The sequence below is a fragment of the Chiloscyllium plagiosum genome, unplaced genomic scaffold, assembly GCF_037043375.1.
Source record: "Chiloscyllium plagiosum isolate Xiang-an unplaced genomic scaffold, Cpla_swu_hap1 HiC_scaffold_22, whole genome shotgun sequence".
NCBI lineage: Eukaryota > Metazoa > Chordata > Chondrichthyes > Orectolobiformes > Hemiscylliidae > Chiloscyllium > Chiloscyllium plagiosum.
The window spans coordinates 34,295,670-34,310,133 of record NW_028270160.1 but is presented as its reverse complement, the minus strand read 5'-3'; the positions used below and the strand labels follow the sequence as shown (position 1 = coordinate 34,310,133).

Genomic DNA, 14,464 nt, shown 5'->3' with positions numbered 1-14,464 from the left:
TGATAGTGGTCATGGGTTTGGAAGGTTCTGTTTAAGGAGCTTTGATGAATATTTGCAGTGCATCTTGTAGATAGTACACACTGCTGCTAGTGAGGGTCCATGGTGGAGGGAGTAAATATTTGTGCATGTGGCACCAATCAATTTGGCTGCTTTGTCCTGGATGGTGGCAAGCTTCTTGAATTTTATTGGAACTGCACTCATCCAGTCAAGGGAACGGTATTCCATCGTACTCCTGACTTGTGACTTATATGGGGAACTGATTTTGGGGAGTCTGGAAAAGAGTTAATATAGCTGCAATATTCCCAGGCTCTCACCTCTGTTGTGGTTATCAGAGGCCAGTCATCTAAACTCCAGCACATTTTTTCCGGAGCTCCTCAACCAAGGCACAACCATCTTAAACTGTTTTCCTCAAAGGCCTTCCCTTTATCACAAAACAGAAAGTTAACTGATAATTGTAAAATGTTCCATTCTATTTGCTGCTTCACAGATAAGGAAGCAATCCATTCACGCAGCCAGACCCAGTCAACATCTGGGCTTAGGCTGAAAAGTGGCAAGTAACTGTTGTGCCACACAATGACCATCTTCAACCAGAGAGAGTACAATCCACTCCCCATGACTTTAGTGACATTACTGTCATTAAATTTTTCACCATTACTGTCATTAAATTTTTCAATTGTTCATTAACGATTGACCTTGAATTGAACAGGATCAGCCACAAAAATACAGTGGCTACAAAGACAGGTCGGAAGCTTGGTGTCCTGCAACAAGTGGCCTAATATCTGACTCCACAAATGCTTTCCACCATCTATCAGGCAAGAGTTGGGAGTGTGATGAAATTATGCCATTCCCTGTTCTGTCTCACCATACCTATCATCTTCACTGAAACATCTCAAACACACATAGTCTGTTTTAATACCTTCCTTCATCAAAATTAGTTATAAACAACAGATGACTTCCATCCAACTATTGAAGTTTTCAATTTCTATTATTTAGGCAATGTATTATCCAATCTGTTGTATCCTCCTTTTATTAATAGGTTTCATCGTCATTGGCTATCTTTTGTTTTAGTTTTATCGTTCTGAATTTCAGTCATCTTGTTGTGGTATTCCATCAATGTCCTAATGACGTGCAATATGGATCTCTCAAATGAACTAGCTATAATTTAAGAATGAATTGAGAAAAAATGAGAAAATATCATTGAATTTGTGAAGCCTGCCTCATCTCATAAAAAGTGCCATCAATCTATCATTACCAACTGAATTGTTGGGAGAGACGAAAAGCCTGATGGAAAGATCTCTGATTTAAAATATTTAATTGAGCTCCACTCAATTAAGAGAGTTCCACTCTTCTGTCACCATTTCCGTTTCTTAATTTCTTACCTGAATGATCTGGCTTATTTCCTGTTTTGTTGCATCTCCTCATAATGTAACCCACAAGATCCAGGTCACATTCTGGTGAATATGCACAGTGCTGTTGCTAATGCCACTATACCCTGCCTAAGGAGGTTACCAACATTACTGTACATAGTGATCCAGATGGAGTCTAATTAGGACTTAATATAACTGCAGCAAAACGTCCTTTCTATGTCCTTCGCCTTTTGATGTTTTATTGTAACCGATTTCTATATTTTGGTGAGTTGTTGCTGATGAAAGGAGAAGTCAAGTATATGGCATTTGATGTCACATGGCACTAAGTGTAGATCTTAGTTTGTAGCAAGAACAGCATAGAGTCATAGAGATGTACAGCATGGAAACAGATCCTTCGGTCCAACCCGTTCATGCCGACCAGATATCCCAACCCAATCTAGTCCCACCTGCCAGCACACAGCCCATATCCCTCCAAACCCTTCCTATTCATATATCCATCCAAATGCCTCTTAAATGTTGCACCACTTCCTCTGGCAGCTCATTCCATACACGTACCACCCTCTGCGTGAAAAAAGTTGCCCCTTAGGTCTCTTTTATATCTTTCCCCTCTCACCCTATGCCCTCTAGTTATGGACTCCCCGATCCCAGGGAAAAGACTTTGCCTATTTACCATCTCAGAGAGACCTGTAATCCTAGGTGTATTCAAACACAAAGGATTGAACTGCATTTGGAATTCACACGGGATAAGTTGGGTTATATCTGAGAAAGGAGATATGGCTATGAAAGCAGGTTTTGTAAACATCTGACCTAAGATCAGAAGGGAAATGGAAAGCAATGAATCTCTGTAAGATGACTTTTTTTCAGAAAATGAGTGACAATGAATTCTTCACTAAAACAAAAGTAAATTACTGAAATATGAAATCTGAAATATAAAACTGAGCAACATTACTGCAACTCTATTAGTGAGGAAATAGATTTTTACGAAGGTCCCGCATGTCATTGTTATCTGCAGGTTGAGTGGCAAATCAATTTACTTCCCTGCAAGGGCCTTCCTCATTTTGCAAGTGATCAATATAAATAACAAGGATTTGCTTCTCTATGGTGGTCATCTGTGAACTTAAATCACGATTTTCTTCTCTCACCCATGTCTTTTTCAAATGTAAGATCTTCAGTCGTTAATTGCAGCAGCAAGTTTCCTTCAACTATATCTCTTAACTGAATTTCAAACAGTCAAATTCAACTTGTAATATTTACTCTGTTTCTCTTTCCCAGGCTGTCAGACCTGCTAAGTTTTTTTAGCTCTTTCTGTTTTTATATTCTATACTTTGATCTACAGAAGATAGCCCTTCCTGAGGAAGGGCTTGTGCCCAAAACGTTGATTCTCCTGTTCCCTGAATGCTGCCTGACCTGCTGCGCTGTTCCAGCAACACATTTTCAGCTCTGATCTCCAGCATCTGCTGTCCTCACTTTCTCCTCTACAGAAGATACAGCAGGATCTGAATAGGATGGAGACATGGGCAGAGAAATGGAATACGAAAATTAATCTGAACAAATGTGAAGTGATGCATTTTGAAAGGTCTAAGCAAGAGGAAAGTATACATTAAATAGCAGAACCCTTAGAACCATTAACAAACAGAGCAATCTAGATATACAGGTCCCTGATTCCCTGAAAGTGGTCACACAAGTGAATAAAGTGGTCAAGAAGGCATATGTCCATCAGTTGGGGCATAAAGTACACAGGTCATTGTTGTAGCTGTATAGAAATTGAGTTAGGTCACATTTGGAAAATTGCATTCAATTCTGGTCACCACACTACCAGAAAGATGTGGTAGAGGGTACAGAAAAGGTTTACCAGAATGTTGTCTGGTTTGGAGGGTGTTAGCTCTGAGAAGAGATTGGACAAACTTGGTTTGTTTTCACTTGAATGTCAGAGGCTGAGACGTGATCTGATAGACATTTACAAAATTTTGAGAGGCACAGATAGAATGGATAGTCAGAGTCTTTTTCCCAGGGTAAAAATGTTAATTATGAGGGGACACAGGTTTAAAGTAAAACGGGGCAAGTTTAAAGAACATGTGAGAGGTAAGTTTTTCACGTGGATTCATGCAATGCAGTGCCAAGGAAGGTGATTGAAGCAAATGTAACATTTAAGAGGCATTTTGACAGATACATGAATATGCAGGGAATAGAGAGATACAGACCACACACAGGCAAAAGGTTTTTAGTTTACAAAATTATCATGTCTCAGTGCAGGCTTGGTGGGCTGAAGAATCTGTACCTGTGCTGTACTGTTCTTGTTAGATATCCATTGTTCCATTGTAATTATTTTTTCACCAGTTAAATAATAATAACTAGTTGGTGGTATAGGATGTGAGTATTGCTAAAAGCAAATACACATTTTGTTGAAATTTTTGTCTTACACTTGTCAGAATAATTCACAAGAATATCAATAATTTATAGTGAAAACTAACATTTATACTGCATGAGAGGCAAGTGCTGATTGGCTAGCAAGTAGACTCTGTTTGGCGAGTGCATCAATTATAAATATTTGATAGTTAATTGCCAGACTTTGTTTTAATTTTAAGTTAATTTTAGGGAGCTTGACTGATTGGTCAGGGTGTTTCCCTGAGAAATGAATCAGTGACTGACTTATTTATTTTGTGGAATTGAAATAGATGCAATGCATGTACATGTTCTTTCTGTCTGCAAAGCAGAAGGCCTCATGTCTTCCAATACATGCAAATGTGCCACATTGTGGGCTTAACTGACTATTCTGAATTCATTGTCAATGTAACAGTCAGGAATATGCAACAACAGTCATCCAATTGCAGAACCACAGTGGGTTCTCTACTATGTCTACCGCAAATCTTCCTTCACTGGTCACAATACATGTTGGGATTCCCACACTCCACATACTGTAAGATTGGCCTTATCACCAACCATGTAAATAGGAGCCAAGCTATTTGTTCACCATGCAAACTTAGCACTTATATGGATGGATTAAACCCTGATCAAATAGTTTCTCACGAACTATTGCGCAAACTCATGAATAGCTCTAAAGCGGTGAGTGTAGGCCCTGAAAAGTATTCAGTATATCTCAGATTACACTGGAAGGGTAAGGTATCTCAAATGTTTGAGCAGCATGTTGAGCCAGTTATTTCACACTGCTACTATGCAGCAGCAACTCTATTCACCACTAACAAGATACTGCCAACAAGCAAAAACAACATTCGGCCTATCACACAAGTGAGTAATGTAATGTACAAATTTCAATGCCAGTCTAAAAGCAAGAACATAGACTGTACATCCTAAATGCTGACAGATTGCATCAAATAGTTTATCTCTTCATCAATTCACTTGTGCTTGCAAAAGTTGCAGTACAGTGTCTAACATTATACAATTGAATCACATTTACTGGATCATCCTTAGTATACAAAGAATTATGGCAGCAACCAATTTAGAATTGTCAGTCAGGCTCACAGTGTGAAGTAATTGCAAATGCTCTATTTATTAATACACGGGAGACTGTCTTATGCAATTAGGATGTACATGCACTTAACTCAACAAAATAGGTGACAGGCATTCACAATGTAATTTTTCAGATCCTTGCAAGTTAACTACCTGGTTTAAAATTTAACCAAAGCCCAGCAGATAACTGTAAATCATCACTAGTTGCTGCATTCCCCAAAGCAAGTCATACACCAATCTAAGCCTACTTGCCAACCAATCAGCTGTTGTGCACTCATGCAGTATAAATATTGGTGTTTCCATTGAATTTGTACACTTGCAAATTGTCCTAATGAGTACAAGACAACAAGCCAGAGATTGTACAACATTGATTTGCTGGGATGGTGCCTGATAGGAAGTAAATAAAGGATGGAGCAAGATTTGAAAAAAGTTTCTACTCTTTTTCCTGAAAACAACACAAAAAATAATGATGACAGAAGTGTTTTAAGTTTGCAAAAGGCTAGATTAGAATAACAGATTTTGTGAGAGATCAAAAATAAAAGATTAAATCTGGGACATCTCGAATAGACACCAAAAGGAACTTGTTTATATAAGTTATATATGTATGGAACTAACTTCCAGGTTTAGTGAGTGAGGCAAGAATATAGTTTACTTCCATGGTCCCTCTAGATTGGAGTGTGTTTGATTGGACAGGAGGCTATGAAGTATGGATACCTTACTGTAGATTCAACCCACCTCCCCTGAGCTTTGGGTGAGGCAAGAAGTTGGCAGCCTTTCCACTGGGAGGACAATTGAGGCCCTTAATCCTCCACTTAAAGATGACTGACGAGGTCTATCCCAATGCCACTGCAATTCTATCAATCACACAGCAAACTGCAACCTATTAAGAGTGGCGCCCTCATTCTCAGGCACTCTGTGCTCGATTAGTGACCTGGCATTGGGAAAGGAATGGCTTTGAGATACCATCTACTGTACTTTTGGTAGACTTGCTGACCTTGCCTGTCAGCAGTACCCCAAAATTCCCATCCTTCCTAACATACTCCATTCAGATAAAAGCCCAAGTACAATTCCAGCAGTAACCATCGGTCTTGGTGATGGTGCTGATACTCAAGAGTTGCGGGTCCAGACTGGTCAGACTGGCCAACACTCTCAGGGTAGGATTTCCATCCTTCAGCGTGCATAATTCAGGGGGAAACCTGGCACTGTCCAAGTAAGAGTTTGTTGTGATAATTAAAATCTGGTTAAGATTCAACATTACCTTAGGCTTGTAAAGAAAGAAAAGGAGCTGAAGGGATATGGGAGCTGTGCATTTTAAGATGAAGTCTACCCTCATGTAAGTAAACATTAACTTTGTCAAATATGACTATCAATAAGGGATTATTGGAGAGGAGATCTCTTGGAATCCTATAGATTCAGGCTCCTGTTCTTTGTGATCTGACATCACTTTGACATAGCTCCTTATGCAATTGCTCAGTAGCTAATCCAAGAGTAAAGGTATAATTGACCCTTTTTCCACACTCAATAGTAGGTATCATTAGAACTGTTTGCTCATGAGGAATGGAAACATCGCCATGGACTGGTTGTGGTAAACATATTCATGTTGTAATTTCTGTGGGATTTAAATAAAATAATTTGAGAATACCGTCCTGACTTCAAAACTACTATTGATATTCAGTGTTATTAAAAGAAATTGAAATATTGAGTTTAAAGGGAATCTATGTAACTTTTACCTCATAATTAATTCAAACTTTTTTTTATCTTTTAGCATTTTTGACATTTTGTTTCTCATTACTAGAGCAACCCTAGAGTGTTCCAGTTGTTGCTGTCATTGTCTGATAGTGTTAGCAAAGGTAACAGAGCTCTTGAGCTGTTACAGTATAGCAATTGATCCCCTTAGAATCAATATCAAAGGGAAGTCTGGTAGCCTTGAAATTAAAATTGGCAATCTGTAAAGGGCTGGAAACCTCTTTTTTTTCATTATTTGAACCAACCAGAGTTTTATTGACATTATTTTACTGATTCAGTGTTGGGGAGTGGTACTGCACTTTATTTTAAAACTTGGGACTGATTAACAAGCAATGAGATGGTCCAATATGTCAGTGCACTAAAGAATATTAAGCTACAGGACTTCTACATGATCTGGGTTTCTGGGTTTTGCAGCACTGCTTGGGAATTTAGCAAATGAAGGTTTTGTCTATGAAGTTCAAGCGACCAGTTCAATACATTTGTAAATGCACATGAATTTTTTTTGTTAGATCATATATGATGTGACAAGATTGAAGAAATAATGAGAAAAGTGTAGCATGTTTAAAATCAAATTAAAAATAACATTTTAAGAAGTGATTATGAAGTTAGGTAATGTATTCCGGTTTATAATTAAACAAAGATAAATTATCTCATCAAGAAAACATAGGCTGCTATAAATGGGATTTTACCATATCTTAGAACTACATATTCATAAAGAAAACAGATTGGAATTATGTCGTCATGAAATTGCAGCAGGATCTTGATCAGCTGGGGAAGTGGACCAAGAAATGGCAAATGGATTTTAATATGGAAAAATGTAAGGTCTTACATTTTGGAAAGTCAAATCAAGGTAGGAGTTTCATGGTGAATGGTAGGGCCTTCAGCAGTATAGTGGAACAGAGGGACCTTGGAGTTCAGTTGCACAGTTCTCTGAAAGTGAAGTCACAGGTCAATAGGGCAGTGAAGAAGATCTTGGCACATTGGCCTTCATCAGTCAGGGCATTGAGTATAGAAGTTGTACAGGATGTTGGTTAGGCCACACTTGGAGTATTGTGTTCAGTTTTGGTTCCCTTTGCTACAGATGTGAGTAAACTGGAAAGAATGCAGAAGAAATTTACAAGGATGTTGCCAGGACTCAATGGTCTGAGTAATAGGGAGAGGTTGGACAATCTAGGACTTTTTTCTTTAGATTGTAAGAGATTGAGGGGGGATATTAAAGAAGTGTATAAGATCGTGAGAGGCATGGATAGGGTGAACGCTCGGATTGTTTTTCCCAGGGTTGGTTAATCAAGGACTAGAGAGCATCAGTTTAAGGTTAGAGGGGAAAGAATAAAATGGAACCTGGGAGGCAACATTTTTAGACAAAGGGTGATATGCATATGGAATGAACTGCCAGCAGAAGTGGTTGAGGTGGGTACATTAACAACATTTAAAAAGGCATTTGGACAAATACATGGATAGGAAAGATCTAGAAGGATATGGGCCAAGTGCAGGGAAAAGGGGTTAGTGTTGATGGACATTTTGGTTGGCATGAACAAGTTTGGGCCAAAGGACCTGTCTCCGTACTATAGGTCTCTATGACTCTGTGACTCAACTGGAAGGTGTTCCTATTAATCCGGCCTCACTGCTGTACAAGCTCTGACAATGTGTTGATATGGACCAGACCAAATCCCCTCAAAATATTCAAAAGATAGTCTAGACTCTAACTTCTTCTTATTTTAAAGATATAGGTGAGATGTTGCATTCCAGATGCAGTTCGATTGGTCGAGCTACCAGATTTAAAGCGAAACACACTTTATTCATCTGTTATAGTTAAAATACAACAAAAGAAAGCAGGAACAGAAACAGAAGTTGCTGGGAAAGGTCAGCAGGCTTGGCAGCATCTGTGAAGAGAAGTCAGAGTTAATGTTTTGGGTCCTGTGACCCTTCCTCAGAACTGGGGAAAGAAGGAATTGAAAAAGCTTAATTCGATTGGAAATCTTAACAGAACAATAGATGCCGTATCTATTACGAATTAGCCATTCCAATGTAGCAACATCCTTGGCAAAAGGCAAAGTCAGAACACAGATTGTAGCAGGCAGAGACCCCCCAGCTTTTAGCTGTAACTGAGAGAGGGACAAAAAATAGCATCCATCTCAGCAAGACCCCAACAGCAACTGCTGAAAGTTAAACTAAACATCCTGGTTCTGTGAGAATTTGACCACACTCATTCAGGCTGCTTCCACCGTTTCAACTTTACAAATATCCAAGGCCTCACAAGCTGTTTACTCTCATCATACTGTTAGGCTGTTCTGCTTTAAAACCTCTCTTCAAAAAAAAAGGACAAGATAACCTCTTAAAGTCCACAGCATCATCAAAATGTAGATACTCGATGAAACCACCAAGATGGTCAATTTTCCTTAAGGGATGCTGTTCAGGACAAAAGTATTTCAGGCTATGTTTCATTATTAAAGGGAAAGTAACTGTTAATTGCAAACATACTTTTTCTGTAACAAGTGGCAAACATGGGTGACAAATTTACTGCCATGTGAGTTAAGTTGCACACATTTTAAACCACAAAAAACACACACGTTTATTCATGAATTAGATAACTTGATGCCAACATTATGGGTTGAAAAATAGATACCGGGAAAAACAAATTCTGTTGATCAAAAGTACAGACCACAAGAGTGAGATGAGTTATTTCTCACAGTGTTTTTGATTCTTAGTAGAGATGATGCAATGTTGTATGCATTGTGATGATCAGTCTTTCACTTAATAGCTAATCGGGTAGCGCCCGGTCTTTCCTTTTATTAGAATTCTTTCTTTCAGAGTCTTCAAATTTTGTCTTTTTCAGTCTGTGAAAGAGAGACAAAAATGGGTGAGAAGTGCTCTTGTTCACAGGCTTTTGTTGGTTTCTTGAATGCACTGCACTCACAAGTCTCTATCAAACTGCAGCTGGACCAATCCAAAGGCTGACGTGAGGTAGTTTTTCCTGACTCAAAGATTCCTGGTACCACTCTGACTCACAAAGTATCCTTCTCACTGCTCCAAAATGTAACATAATTTTTATAGTTAAAGTGTACACTGCATTTGATCTTCAAGTTACAAAAATGTTCCTTGTGCCTTTAGCATTCATGTCCATTTTCCAACTTATAATTCAAAAAGGCAAAGTAAGCAGTCCCTTGCACTGTTTGCAATGTCTTTCCAAAGAATACTCATAATGCTCGCAATTCATTTACCATGAGCAGTGTATTCCTCATCCCTATCAACTTGTTTTATAAACTTTTCTTCTAAATCAGTTTTAATTGACTTTTGATAGTTTTTTTTCAGAGGTTTTATCTTTATAAAAATGTAACATTGTATTTTTTAGCCAAAGAAAGTAGTTTGATGAGCATTGCAGGAAATTTGACACCTACCATTTAATAATAACATTCAGTATTTTGTAAGATTCTTGTTCCATGTATTTTATCATGTGATCCTGATAAATGAGAATTCATATAATTATAAGCGTTTTCTGCAAATGCATTCCTCATGATATAATGTTAATAATGTTTTATATTCATAAACCCTTATTCAATCTTATTTTGAATATTGCATTGAACTCGTGCTTTTACAATGGATCCATTTAATGTTTTGAATGTAGTAAATCTGGTTGGTATTTTGGTTTATCCTAAGAGTTATTAAGATACACAGCATTCAATACAAGTCACAATACTATCTAAGTATATTTTTCAAAAGTCGTGTTTATTAGTATAAAGAAAGCTAATCAGCTCTTTTATTGAATTATTGATTCTAATAATCATCATCATTTCTGCACCTATAAGGAGAGACTAACATGTGGACTGTGCCTATACCTCTAGAATCCAGAAGAGTGCAAGTTGTTCTAATTGAAACACATAAAATACTTAAAGATTTGATTGGAGAGATCCAAGAGGGGGCTCAAGAACAAGCACAACAGTTCCAGAATGAGGGGTCAACCATTTACAACTGAGTTGAGGAGAAATTTCTACACTCATTGGTTGTCCAAATCAGCCAATTCTATGCTCTAGCAGCAAGTTAAAACTTAGATCCATTAACATTCCCAAGAAAATTATCACTCAGAAGAAGGCATGTGAAATTACCATGTATAACAATGTCAATAAAATCCTTTTTTCACAAAACAAATCAAGACTGCAGAAGCAATTTCACAATCTGTGTAATATCCTTTCCAGACATTAAAAGTAATTGCATAGACAGCCTTTCCTTATTATTACTCAGATAATGTGCAGCACAAAAAAAACTCAGTTTTGCTTGTTCAAATAATTTACTGCAGATGAGGTTTCTAATCACTAAATTGTGCCATCAGTTGACTTCAGTTCTAATGTATTGCTACATTTTGTTAATTTGTTTATTCATTATCTTAATGAGATTTTTGTGAATCCCACAAAATTGAGATTCAGGTAACCAGCAAGCACATTTCATTTCCTTCTGGCAACTCCATCAATTTAGAAATGTTTAAGTTTTCTGAATTTAAATTTGAATTATTAACAATGTTATATTTTTGAAGACAGAAATGTTTGCTTTTTAAGTGATCTGTATCTCTTAGAAATATTTCTGATTTTCATTAATGTGCAATGTAAAAGATTTTCACCAACACTCTGCAACCCTTTATTACAGTTAGAAAGAAACAGGGATATTCAGTGTTCATGTGGTCTCAGCATTGATCTAAGTGCTCAGTTTTATGTTCCCAATGAGCAGCTTTGCCCAGCAGCAGTGCCTCTCAAAGATTTGCTGGCTCTGAATATGATTTTTCAACCACTTTAAATGAGATTGGAAAATTATGCACAATGTGCAGTTGAATTTTGGATATACATTTGTAGCAGCCAATGCTACCCACCAGGAACACAAAGTGGAAAAATTAACCTTGTAGTGTTTCTGGAATAAGGAATCAATGGTTGGCAAAGGAAGGAAGCTCATGACAGAATAATAACACATTGGTTCTGCTTAAAAGGTTGAACTCAATTTCCACATGTTCTCATACTTACTGCTTTTTTGCCAATTACAATCGGTTTGCCTTACGGCGTTGCCTTTATGTTGAACTATGTGACTGAAAAATAGAGACATGGCATGTACCACCCTGTGTCTATGCTGCACTTGATCAGGCTAATGGAAAATGTATTGGATTAACTATGTATGGTTCAGTCTCCAATATTCACATCCTTTTTTTTTAAATTCATAAGACATAAACATTGGTGCTAAAGCCAATATTTGTCATCCACTCTGAATTGTCCTTAAGAAATATGCCTAATCTAGTTTCAATCTATCTTTCTCTCCTCCACTCTTCAGAAGTGCTTATCATGCTTTTTGACCCTTCGGCTTAAGGCTAAGCTTTCATTGGTGAATGGTAATAGTGTCAATTGACTGTATGAATAGCATAGCAGGGTTTCTCCTGTCCTCATGTGCTAACTACAATAGTTCCAGCAGAAGTCACTAGAGGACCATATGGAAACCATAAGATTTGGGAACAGGAGTAAACAATTCAGCCCCTTGAGACTGCTCTGCCATTGGGTAAGGTCATGGCTGATCCAATATTCCTCATGTTCATTTTCCTGCATTTTTGACTTAAGCCTTGATTCCCCTATTGATCAAGAATCTGTCTATCTTTGTTTTAAATATTCACAAGGACTCTGCCCCACAGCTCTCTGTTGCATGGAGTTCCAAAGACTCACAACTCTCTGAGAGAAGAAATTCCTCATCTCAATCTTAAATTGGCACCCATTTATTCTGAGACTATGTCCCCTGATCTTAGATTACCCCATGAGGGGGAACATCCTCTTAACATTTACCCTGTCAAGCCTCATAAGCATCCTTTATGTTGCAATGAAATTACCTCTCATTCTTCTAAACTCCAGTGAATAGAGTCCCAACCTGCTTAGTTTTCACTGGTAAGACAATCCCTCCATACAGAGGATCACCCTAGTGAGCCCTCTATGAACTGCCTCCAATGAAATTATATATTTCTTTAAATAAGGATACCAAAACAACTCACTGACTCCAGATGTGGTCTCACCAGCAACTTGTACAGTTGTGTAAGACTTCCCTATTCTTATACCCCAACTCCCTTGAAATATGGGCCAACATTCCATTAGCCTTCCTGTTTACCTGCTGCACCTATGCTCTAGCTTTCTGTGTTCCGTGCACAAGTAGTCCCAAGTCCCTTGCAACTTTCTGCAGTTTTTCTCCATTTAAATAATAACTCTGTGCTTTCGTTCTCCCTTCCAAAATGAACAAATTTACATCATCCCACATTATACTCCACTTGCAACTTTTTTGCCCACTTACATAACTAATCAATATTTCTCAACAAACTGTTTGTATCATGCTCACAACTTGCCTTTCCAACCATGATATTCAGCAACGAGCACTCCGTATGGTTTTTTGACTCCCTGGTTAGAGATATAATTTGGAGCTACTGATTGAGAACAGCTGGCCAGCAGCCTGAAATAATGCAGACTGCCATGCCATACAATGCATTTACCAATCGATCTATCTAGACATAGTGGATTTGTTATTAATTCTAAACATAAAATCTGAAACATTTGGCACACCACTTATGAAGGTGGCTAGCTTCATGTGTATTGCACATAAATTGATAAGTAAAATAGAAAAATAAAACTTTTTCTTCACTTGAACTGTTAAAATTGCTTATAAATTATTTTGTACATTAATAGGTTTGCAACAACAATAAAAACTGCCACTGTGACCATGATTGGGCTCCTCCATATTGTGATAAACCTGGTTTAGGAGGGAGTATAGACAGTGGACCCATGAGGCTTGAAGGTGAGGAATGGCTGTATATTCCCATAACAGCAATGCATTACATTCACACACATACAAGCTGATGTTAAAAACTTCTGCACAAGTCCATCAGCATTTCTCTTGACTATAACAAAACATATTTTTTTAAACTAGCTGATGAATAATATACAATATGTAATATTAGAAATAAAAATCTGCTTCTTATATTTGTACGAAGTATCGTAATGTTAAAAATCACACAACACCAGGTTATAGTCCAAAAGGTTTAATTGGAAGCACTAGCTTTCGGAGCACTGCTCCTTCATCAGATAGTTGTCAGGTGATCAGGTCATGAAGGAGCAGCGCTGCGAAAGCTAATGGTTCCAAATAAATCTGTTGGCCTATAACCTGGTCTTGTGTGATTTTTAACTTTGTACACCCCAGTCCAACACCAGTATCACCAAATCATATCATAATGTTAATATGTAAGCTCCCTTCTTGTACAGGGCACTAGCACGCTGAAATGCAGAATAAAATGAACATTTATAGCTTGAACCAATTTTAGCACGAGCTTTCTATAATAAAAAAAAACTGTGTTACTAAATTACAAACACATTACTTGAACTATGCACTGAATATGATCTCTTGGAATTTGATTGGTGTTTGGGGATAATTTACTGATCAGCCACTGTAACTTTAGCAGAAACCACATTTATGGGGATGCTCCAGTTATAGCAGTCGATTGAAAGAATCCTTGAGGAAATTCATGGAACCAAAACTTTAGAAATTGATGGAATAAATAGACAATGAAGCAATTAACTAGATTCATTAGTTGATTACACCTTTATGCGACTGGATAGAAATTATTTTGAAGGCATTGTTGCTGGCAAAACTGAATCTATATTTATTAATTTTTTTACAGAAAGTAACAGCCTGTTTGTGGGCATACTAGTTACAATCTTGAGTCTTATTGCTGCGGGGGTGATAATGTGTTTCAAACGGAAGACATTGCTTCAGCTGCTCTTCTCACATAAAATAACAACAGTTGAAAAGTTAAGGTAAAGTCTTTCAAAAAATATTTTCACGAGTTTTTTGAACGGATCTGTTCAATGATGTTTTCTTTT

At 37.6% G+C, this 14,464-nt stretch overlaps 1 protein-coding gene across 5 annotated transcripts in view; it reads left to right on the top strand.

Moving 5' to 3' along the window:
- adam12a (ADAM metallopeptidase domain 12a) overlaps positions 1-14,464 on the top strand; it is a 345,430-nt gene that overhangs the window by 307,945 nt on the left and 23,021 nt on the right. For all 5 annotated transcript variants that reach the window (XM_087998950.1, XM_043712617.2, XM_087998953.1 and 2 more), the window contains 2 exons: positions 13,274-13,382; positions 14,263-14,398. In XM_087998950.1, the coding sequence (XP_087855076.1) occupies positions 13,274-13,382; positions 14,263-14,398 (245 nt within the window). The remainder of the gene's footprint in view (positions 1-13,273; positions 13,383-14,262; positions 14,399-14,464) is intronic.